Source organism: Rhododendron vialii, chromosome 9a (genome assembly GCF_030253575.1).
Source record: "Rhododendron vialii isolate Sample 1 chromosome 9a, ASM3025357v1".
NCBI lineage: Eukaryota > Viridiplantae > Streptophyta > Magnoliopsida > Ericales > Ericaceae > Rhododendron > Rhododendron vialii.
The window spans coordinates 13,373,822-13,385,096 of NC_080565.1; the positions used below are offsets into that span (position 1 = coordinate 13,373,822).

Consider the following 11,275-nt stretch of genomic DNA (forward strand, 5'->3'; position numbering starts at 1 on the left):
TCAGTGAGATCTCCCTATGAGCATCTTGTGAAGGTTTTAACGTAGAGCTGCCACTACATCAATGAACACATCTAACGGTTAACAAAAGTTTTTCTTTCTCTTTTGTTCTTGTCTTAACGGAGAGTAAACGGGAGAAAACCCCAACCATTGCACTCAGAACGCTGGTTCTCTCTCTCTCTCTCTCTCTCTCTCTCTCTCTCTCTCTCTCTCTCTCTCTCTCTCTCTCTCTCTCTCTCTCTCTCTCCCTCCCTCCCTCCCTCCCTCCTCCCTATGGGTAAGCCTTCAACTCTGTATGTCCAGTTGCCATAAAACTACCTCTGATTTCTTCCTATATTTCTAGTGAATTTGTGAGTTGTATAGACCCACTTCAATTTCTAGGGGAAATAGTACTTTGTTGCTTGTTGGGAGTTTCTAATTCAAATGAGAAATTGGAAAATACTTGGAACGTTGAATACTTTGCTCAAGACTCATAACAAGCTTGAATTTCTTCACCCACTTCATGGGTTTGTATGAAAAACCAGTAGCTTAGAAACCCTAACATCTAGATCTGTAAATAAGTTGATCTCAGTGTCAGATATCAAGAAAAATTAAAGCAAATCTAATTTTGTCAATTTCAAATTGGATTCCATGGTAAACACATGAATTTGGGAAATAAAAAAATGAATCTCAGTTTCGGTCAGATTGAGAGGGAGCGAATCATTTTCGCCATGGATGTGGGAAGAAGGGCTGTGCAATGGAGAAGATAACAGATTGGGGTTTTCTCCTATTTCTTTTGTTGCATTTTTATCCCCTAAAACTACGTCGTTTGGATAGAAAAAGGTAAGGATTATTATGGACTGTTGGATCTCCAAAATTAAGTGGTGGTAGCTTCACATTAAAATCCTCACAAGATGCTCACAGAGACACCCTCACAGAGGATCCGGATTCTTGATGCCCATTTATTAGACGAATTGATCATTCGCCAAAATTTTCAATGAATTGAAGACATGATAAGCTTGTCTATTTGATGATTTATAGATCAGCTGATAAACAAATTAAATTGCTCAAGTGTCAACTTGTGTTCACTCAATAAAATCTCACTCGACATTGTTTGCTACATAAACAAATCAGTCTTTATTGTTTTCTTAAACTTCAAACTAAGCTCGAACGAGCAACTACTTGACTCGTTTGACTAATGGTACTTCAAAGATTAAAACTACTCAAAATTGATTTATGATCAGTTTGATTAAAGCTTGTTTATAATTGATCACTAACCTTAAAAAAACTTGAACTCAAATATGTTTTTATAAACTTATTACTTTTTTAAATCAACCATAAAATAATTAAAAGTGCATTCAGCTGAATCGGCACGTTTATACATCGATCCTAATCCTTTTATTATTTTCATTATAAATAATATTTTTTTATTCTAAATGCGGAGTAACGTTTATTTCTACGATCACCTATAGATATCAAATTGAACTGATTTTTTGCAAAAGCCTTTGAAACAATGTTTTACATTCAACGAACGCCTCAAATCATTTGTGTGGGACTCTTAATGGCCCCACAATACAATCTTATGTACAGTTAGTGTGTGAGTAGCAGCGGTGTTTGTTTAACCGCACTAGCATCAGATGCATGCAACACTTGAAGGTGAGTTTTGGCCACCTGACCCCCCTCATGACATCAACGGCCTCCGTCTTTGGTATTTGGAACTTTCCTAAGTTGCAAACTAAACCCCCTAACGTGCCTATAAAATACCCATTTCATCCTCCGCACTTCTTTCACATATGCCTATAGAAGTTAGAAAAACACACACACACACCCTCTCTCTCTCTCTCTCCAAAATCACCATTCTCTCTCTAAAATCAATCACCCTTCTTTATTCAACCACCACTAGTGACAATAACCATGGCAACACAACTAGCCCTTCAATACTACGGCCACGCCACCAAGACCAGGCCGTCCGCCCTCCTAAACTCCATATTCATGACGACGGTGAACGCGGCGGCGAAGACCCTCGTGGCGGTGGCATCGAAGACGAAGGCGGAGCACGTGGACCGGTGGCGCCCCGCGGACCACATGAGGTACATGCTCATGCTCATGACGTGGACGGCCGTCTGGCTCCTCAGGGTCTTGATGGACCATTTGCCGACTTCTCTTGTGGGGTCGTCGTATTCGTCATCGTATCTCCTCCAGGGATACTCCTCCGCCACGGCCGGCGGGTCGTTCGACTTCCCGCCGTTGCCGTCGTCGGCTTTGACCCCTTCTTCTTCGCTGGATTTGGTGCTACATGATGGCTCCGATGGGCCTTTGGCTCAAGGTCTTGGCAGGTCGCTCACTCATGTAAGTTTTATTACTACTAGGAGTAATAATTTTCCATCATTTTTTTAGGGTAGTTAGGGGGTGAGATGATTGTGTACGTACACCTGTCGTACATGATCCACTTGTGCACTGTTTGGTTGTGACACGTGTTGCACGTTGGGGTTTGTCGGGAGCGGCTTCGGTTTGGTTGGTATATATCTCACAGATCTCTATATCTGAAGTCTCAGTTGTTATTAAGGCGAGGATTTTCCTTCAAGATGAAGCAAAGCATGCTTAACCGACCTTAGGGTGGGGGGCTTACACTTTGTGTTTCTTTCTTTCTTTTTTTTTTTTCAAACTCAATGTCTGGGCTAGCTTATGCACTACTCGACTGATCTCGGGGATCATAAATCCATCGTCGACGATTAGCAGGGGCTCCATTTAAAATTGGAGTAAATTCTCATGCTCCATACATACGAATTAACCCGAAAAAGTTGATTCCACCTGGGAGGATTTACACTAAAAATCATAGGTCGGTGAAAACCCCCAAGTTCAAGTCTTTTACCACTAGGCTTTAGGCGAAACCGTTGGGGTTCAAATTTTTTTTGGAAGAAAATTTTACTTTACCATGGTCTTGAACATAAATGCGATATTCCAATACTTTAGTTAAGTATATAGTGTAATTAAGTTGATCAGAACAATGGGTTTTTGAAAAAAATATTCAATTTGTTAGAAGATTTTTAAAAGAAAAGCGAAGGCACTTAATTTAGTTAAACATAAAAAATCGATCACATGTTGTCTCTTCGAAGCTCTCTCAATGCTTTCCGTTTCTAGTATTATTCTTAAATTTGTTTTTTATTTTTATGAAAATGAAGTTTTCCTTTACCGATAAAAAAATCTCTCTTACAGAAACAGAAATTTTAGGAAAAAAATTTCAAAGCACAAATTCGGACGTAATTATTGATTCTGTTATCGTTTGATGTATGGGAATCAATGTGCATTGAATGGTTCTGGATACATATATGTCCGAAGTTGTCTTCTAAAGTTATGTATGTACGTAGCATTGCTTTTGTTTTTAAAAAAAAAAAAAAGAGTCATAAAAAGAAGTTAAAGAACTAGTATAACAATTTGTTAGTATCTTCCTTTTGTTTTTAAAAAAAAAAAAAAGAGTCATAAAAAGAAGTTAAAGAACTAGTATAACAATTTGTTAGTATCTTCCGGGGAAATGATTTTGCTACTCTCTTTTTTACCAATGACACTCTCCTTCTTGTCTTGTAGTATGTGAATTTACAGAATAGTCTATGCATTTTGTGAACATTTATTGTATTGAGGGGTAATTTAGAAAATTTATCTAACTAAAAGCCAAAAAAAAGAGTGTCATTGATTGATAAAAAGAAAGGAAAATGATTTTGTCACTCTTTTTTTTTTGTTAACGTCACTCATCTGCAAATTTATTTTTGCACCAAAATTACACTTACATGAGAGTAACATTAACAAAAAAAGAATGGCAAAATCAGCGGCCAAAAGAAAAGTAACAAAATCATTTCTCTATCTTCCTACCTAAAGTAACCTTTTTAATAGAAAGAAAGAAACGTACAGAATAAACCCAAAATTCTGCGGATAAAAAAAAAAAATTCCAAAATTCTCAAAAAATGATGCGGTGTCAATGGTAGCTTCATTACGAAAGCGTTATTCTCGCGTAGTGTTTTGCTCATAAAATGTTCTCAAAATGAGAAATGCTAAGTGCAAAAAAAAAAGACAAAGAAAATACTCTTAAAGTGTATAGAACAGTTCAGATGCAATGCATAGTAAATCTGAGTCGTTCATGTATATTTTAAGGGTATTTTCTTTGTCAATTTTCTTTGTTCCTAGCACTCCTCTACAAAAATTAGATCTTTTTTCCTGAGTAAAGTTGGCCCCTTTTTTTAGGTCACATTATTATTGATACTGCATGCGTTAGCATATTCCCAACGATCTGCGGCAGCTAGCAGCAGCAACAATCTATACGTCAGACTTCATGCAACATGCCACGTGGCACACGTTTCAAACTTTAGGAACATCTATCTGCTTGCCAACATTTTCCCCCTCTCTTGAGAACCGAAAGGGATCTGGGGTTGATGCTTTCCCGATGATCGGAAGCATTCACTTCGTTGATCTCGTTAGATAAAATAAAAAAATCAACTCAATCGCTATTATTACTTTGTTGTAACTTAAAATTCAACTCCTTCCCCTGCAATCCCCCCCTCCCCCATGTTTTTTTCGCCCTCTCTCTCTCTCTCTCTCTCTCTCTCTCTCTCTCCATATATATATATATGTGTGTATATATATATATGTATGTATACACCACGGATCCAGTGAGGGATCCCTTACCAGTCTACCATGCGGACTTCTCTTTTTCCGATCGAATTGCGACAATCCGAGCCGCTCAATGTGTTCAAAACGTGATTTTAAGGGTACCCGCGAGAAATTAGCAAAAAAAATGCTCGGGAAGGGCTTGATCCGAGCAGTTTTTTACTGAACCGTTCAATAAAAAACTGCTCGGATCAAGCCCTTCCCGATCATTTTTTTTGCTGATTTCTAGCTGGTACCCTTAAAATCACGTTATGATCACTTTGAGCGCTCGGATCGTTCCAATTCGATCGGGAAATGGGAGTCCCGCAGGGTAAGCCTGTGCGGGATCCCTTAAGGGATTGGAGTTTGGAGGATTTGAAGGCTCACATACATTTGCGTAGGATATTAATAAATAGATAGATTGATATTGATAGAAGATATATGAAGTGTTATTATAGAGATTTTAAAATTTTGAGTGGGCGCATGTGACTCAAGGTGCTCCCAAGTGTGTTTGCCCCTCGCTAGAAGAGTTGGTAGTGCATAAAAGGTTTAGAGCTTGTTAGAAGTACTCCTCCCGTCACTAAATAAATGTCCGACCTCTAAATTTAGGTCTTTAAAAAGATGCATTTTTTTAGTTAAAAAATTTCAACTTTTTTCACAACTTTAAAGAACTCATTGATATCTATTAATTTGTGATTTTTTTTAAATTTTTTAAGGAATAAAGTACATTTTTAGAGATCTAGATTTACGGTCCGGATATTTATTTAGGGACGGAGAGAGTATAAAAATAAGGAAAAATAGTTCTACTATTGTTTCGGTTTGTTTATTCCTTCTTCTTTTTTTTTTTTTTATAGCTTCAAGCAGAACGAAATCCCCATGTTTCAGTTAAATTCAAGAAAAAATCACTAACAAAAAAAATTAAGTTCTACTCATTTATTTAGCCTTTCGAATGGAAATTTCCAAGTTTAATGAAGAATAAATAGTATTTATTAACATTTGTTGTTTTCCTATTGGTGGAGCAGATATTCGCGCTGCTAAACGAAATGTCAGCGTCATCCCGGAAATACCAGTTCGCGGTGGCGATGGCCGACAAGATTGTGGACGAGAACACCCGAAACGGACACACGGAACTCATGCAAATCAACCGCATTGCACTCTCCTCTGCATTCGCCCGTACTCTACACCTCCTCTACCGCTCTCTCAAGAGCACCGGCCAATCATCGGACGAGTACTACTCTGGCCCACGCGCGTGGGCCTCACGAGTCATACGCGCCCTGCCGATGGGCTCGGTGTTGTACCCGTATGTGAGGGGTCTGGGGATATGTATTGGGACAATTTATTCCACGGTGGTGGCAGGCGGGGCTCAGGTTGAGAAGGAGAGGAGAAGGGCAGCGCGGGGGGAGGATAGTGGGGAAGTGTTGGCGGAGAAGTACGCGCAAGAGTTGATGTGGATAACAAATAAGATGATGATGTGTGGGGCAGTGGATGAAGCGGTAGTGCAGTGGAGTTTGGCATCGGGTTTAGCTTCTCTTTCCCTCACTGCCAGTCCTAGGGTCCAAGGTTCCATTGTTAAAATATCATGTGAGTGCCTCTCTCTCTCTCTCTCTCTCTCATGTTGTATTAATTTTGTGTGTTTAGCTGAAAAGTTCCACCGTTCCAGCAATTCATACTTATAAGTTATAATTAATAAGAAAGTCTCAAACTGAAGTTGATCAGTATGAATCAGTAGCCGTCACATCCTCACAGGATTTAAACACGGCGGTATTCCAAACTGCATGCATTTTTACATCGACAACAAGAAATATGGAGTATTTCATAAGTATATATTGCTATCGATTGGTAGAAGCTTGTGTGTATATATGTATCGTCATTTGATTTTAAGCATGTGATAAAAACTACAAGTTGATAACTTGAAATTTTTTTCATCCAGCAGATTTATAGGGGCTAATCTCACAAAAACATTCTCAAATTAACTTGAAATATTGGCATGATTAATTAAAGAAATTATTTGGAATTGTGCACGCAGGTCCCCTTTGTCTGTACCTGGGTATGATTTTGACTGAGAATAAGGCATTTTTTAGGATAATGATACCCACATTTTCATGGACATGGGGGCTTTGCAGTAAGTTGAGGACAAAATTAATTAACAGGATGTTTAGTTCTTCTAATGAGGCCAATTTTGAGCCTTGTATTTCGTTTGAATTGTTTATTTCGTTCAACTCATCAAATTTGTCAATTGCATTAAAAATATGAATGACAAACTTTTTTCTTGAAATAATTAACGAATTAGATTTTAAGAATAATCTTTAAGTGAAATGTACTATTCCGTCCATGTGGGTGTCCATGTTAGATCAATTTGATTTTTGACATTAACGAGAAATACAAGCAGCCAAATAAAATATTTGACATGTTTCACATCACAATAATGGATTTCAGGACGAGCCCCAGAGCACAACACTCTCTTTTGCACACAACTCAAAGTAGGCCTCAAATATTACCGCACTTGCACGGACATTACCCGGGAGGCCGGTGTCAATTTTAACTTTGTAAGGTGCATGAGATCAATATATGGTTTTCAACGTACGTGATTGATACATACTCAAACATGCATGGTCAACAAAATAATACATTTGCATAGGAAAGTTGTTTGTATAGTTTTTCACCTTTGGATATTATTAACTGTCATACTACCGTTGACAGGACAACTGAATTTATGTACTTGGAATGAAAATTCTAGTATTAGAGGCAAGTTAGAAAGATATACCAGACTATTACCTGATCATTTCATTATATATGTTCCGCGCGCCCTAAAATGCTTTGGTTCAATGGACGACTGATATAGTGAAAACACAAAGAAGTTAATTTTACGAAATCATTCTCCATAATTATATATGTACACTAAATTTTGGTCGACGTTATTAGCTTAGCTTGCATTTGCTTCTTAATGATGAATCTGCACATACCATACGCAGCCATCCTAATTGGAGAGCTTACAAGAGGGGGACTCGAGGTACCAGGCCAAGTAAAGTACAGGTTGTTAGTGCTTTGGCTTCCACTGCTTTGCCACGCAGAAAACGGCCTTTCGTATCCAGTCTTGACCGGATACGAGAAGATCGAAACAGAGCGAACCATAGACCAAGTCATCGCAACCTTACCATCAGCGGAACAAGAAGTAGTGCTCACGAATTGGCTCCAAGACTTCTCCATTACTTCCTCAGATTGGCCGAATCTCCAGACATCGTACGACCGCTGGTGTCACTCCACTCGGATAGTCCTCATTGAGGAGTATGAGTGAGCTAGCCTTGTGGCTGATCGTGAATCGCGATATAGATATTGGTGTATCTTTTATACGTTGTAATAATAGTAGGAGGTTCTTTAACAAAAATGAAAAAAAAGGAGGGAGAGAATAGTAGGAGGGTGGCAGCAGCTCTCTTTTTCTGCACGCGAGCATTTAGTTATCTACTACAGTACTATTGAAGCATATATTGGGTACTATCCATAGTAGTCGTGAATATCCCACGAATAGGCATGCATGTAATTCATCTAGTTTGTAAGTCAATAAATGTACTTGTACTTGGATAATTGTTTTCTTTTTTTTTTTTGCTCGGCCTTGGATAATTGTTGATGAACTCTAAACTCCGGCCGGATTAGTTTATGCTCATCTTGTCTATTTTAGAAGGCCAAATGCCTCTTTCCGATAGTTAGCGCCGGTTTTACATAGTTTTTTCTTGGGATTTTTGATTTTTGTTCTTATTCAAATTTTTTTGTATTTGTTAGTTTTGTGTCAAATTTTTGTAAATTATTGGTTCATCTCGATGTGAGGAATCAGAAAGCAAAAAGTTATAACTTTTATCCTAATATTTCTGTAATTATTCAAGATAAAGCACAAAAATTAATCCCAACTTTTTGAACTTTTATCTTGGATATTTTTCAGAATATTTGGGTAAAAATCATAATTTTTTACTTTTTCGATTTCTCTCAATAGAAGAATCAATAATTCATAAAAATTAGACGCGAAATTAACAATTGCAAAAAAAGTTGAATAAGGACAAAAATTAAAAATTCCCGAAAAAGATAGGTAAAACTGGTGCTTAGTATTCATTGAATTGGGGCACAAAGTTCTATCTGAACTGTCCTCACAAGAAATAATTCTTCAATCTCAGGTCTTACCATACGGTGTTGATCATCTAATAAATGTATAAATATTTATCTCTCCATATATAAATTGTTGTAGTCCATTTCATTTTGGCCCGTCTATGTGTGGATATTACCTAGACAAGTCTTCAAATGAGAAGGATGAGAAGGAAGAGGGAGGAAATCCGTAGATGCATGAATGATAGAGGGATAAAATGATTTTACATGAACTAGTGAATTTCGCGTGCCTATGCGTGGAAACTTTATATTCATCTCAAAATCAATTGGCAATGAGTGGAGAGGTCCCAGATGTTATTAAGTGATCACTCATTCCACTCCCAAGCAATGTGGGATTCTATTTCCTTAACATCCCCCCTCACGTGCAGCCGCATTTGAGGTCTGTCACGTGTGACCACTTTTGAGTCCTATCATCGTGCAGCCTTTTTCCTGGTCTGTCATCGTGGGATATTGATTGTTAATTTTTAAAATGTGGGGTGGAACGGGCCCCGCTCTGATACTATGTGAAAACTTTATATCCATCTCAAAACTAATTGACAATGAGTGGAGAGGTCCCATATGTTATTAAGTGATCACCTATTTTACTCCCAAGTAATGTGAGATTCTATTTCCTTAATACTATGACACTTCCCAAAAAATGGCACCTACAATTCTCTAACATGTGATAAGCTCGTCCTAGAAATCAAACTTTGTAATTAAATGCCACCTAGTAAAGTAGCTAGGTAACAATGCAGAATGATTTCCGGCAATTACACACCGGCTAGAAATCATTTCCATGCCACAAAGGCATCATCAGTTCCTCACAATCAGACACCATGTTTGAGATTGAATTAAAATATTGAGATGTTTAGATATAATTTGTTGGTAACGTCAACCTAGTGTATTTCCCAGCTAAAGGCATCTACCAACATAATTTGTCATCAACCTAAACCAATCGCACGTACTTTTTTTTCACAAGCAAAAAGTTTATTTTAAAAAAACTTGATCAATGATACATCAAGTTGGGAGAGAGGGGAGGGAAGAGACGGAGAGAGATGTGGGCATATGGGGCCCAAGGCCCCCGTGAGGTTTCGGGGTTTTTTTTTAAAATATTAATATTATTTATTTATTTATTATATATTTTTTGTTTGTTGAGAACATTTAGGTATAGTATTTTGTATTGAGTGTTATTTAGACATAAAAATGTGTTCATTTTTTATCCCAAAACCCAAATTTTCTCACTATGTATTGCCTTCCTTAAGTTTTTCCTTCAATTATTGATCTCATTTCTTTTTCTCTATTTACTATCCAAAAAAAAACCCCTCAAAATTTAAACCAAACAAACTATTAAATTTCCGAACCTTCAAATTTTAAAATCTTGTTCTTTGATCGGCTCCCGTGTTTACAAAATCTTGGAATCGTCCCAGGGGAGGGTACCGCAGATCCAACCAAATGTTGAATAAAAAATACTAGCTAAATGGGACAAAGCAATTGGGTCAAGCTCGCAAAGCCTATACAACACCTGTAGGCCATGCCCAAACCCAAAAAACAAGAGCCCAAACACATAAACCCTAGCTGCCCTAACCGTTGATCGGTGAGGTGACCATTGTTGCCCGACTAGATTAGACTGTCACCATGGCAGCGGACGCCGCTGAACCAGCATCCCCACCTTCAGAGCATTATAGAGAGAACTCCCGAAGCACTGACCAAAGACTTGCTCAACCCAGAAACTAATATTATTCATTGGCCACTGAAACGCCATCCCGTCGGAAATGAATAGCAACCGCCACCTCCAGAACCTACAAGAGAGATCCTCCCAAAGTGTTGATCAAGGCCCCAGCCCAAGCTTGACCTCTAATATTCATCGGCGGCATCAACCAACCCGTCGGAAACTCACGCGATAATGCAGCTGAACTTAGCAAAGCCCACCGGATTTATACCCCGATCACCACCAGTCGCTAGAGATGCCATTCGCCGTTAGGCCCTAGATCGGGGTTACTCAACAATAATCACTGTCGGCAACTCGAAGTGAATCGGATCAGATCGGAAGTTTAGTATATCAGACGACAAGGGGGAACAATATAGGGAAAGCAAGGGAAGGAGAAAAAGGATAAAGGATTAGGACAAAAAACTTACTATCACCGTCCCAATTTAATTGTCACTTTTGGAAGTTCGTGCTACTTTTCAATTGATTATATCTTGTAATTTATAATGTTTTAAGTGATTTTGAAAGCATTGTATTATAGAACAAATCGAGATCTATCAAACAAGATCCATATTGAATATAAAATTCATTAATTTAAAGATATAACTAATTTTTTTATCCAATTAGAATAGAAATGGGACAAGTAAATTGAGACGAAGGGAGTACTATTTGACAAGTTTAGATATTTTCATAAGATTTTAAGATTTTAATGATTGAGACACTTTTATAGGATTTAGATATTTTCATAGGATATCCTAAGATTTAGACATTTTTATAGGGTTTTAGGATACACCTTCCTGTTATAGAGTTTTAGTGACTTATACA

The 11,275-nt window shown here is 37.9% G+C and overlaps 1 protein-coding gene across 1 annotated transcript; it reads left to right on the top strand.

The window, feature by feature from the left end:
• The first annotated feature begins 1,790 nt into the window (after positions 1–1,790).
• On the top strand, positions 1,791–8,155 carry LOC131300589 (uncharacterized). Its single transcript, XM_058326509.1, has 3 exons — positions 1,791–2,325; positions 5,637–6,195; positions 7,587–8,155. Exons 1-3 carry the CDS (start codon positions 1,891–1,893, stop codon positions 7,907–7,909), a joined length of 1,317 nt encoding a protein of 438 aa, XP_058182492.1. The 5' UTR covers positions 1,791–1,890; the 3' UTR covers positions 7,910–8,155.
• Positions 8,156–11,275: the final 3,120 nt, after the last annotated feature.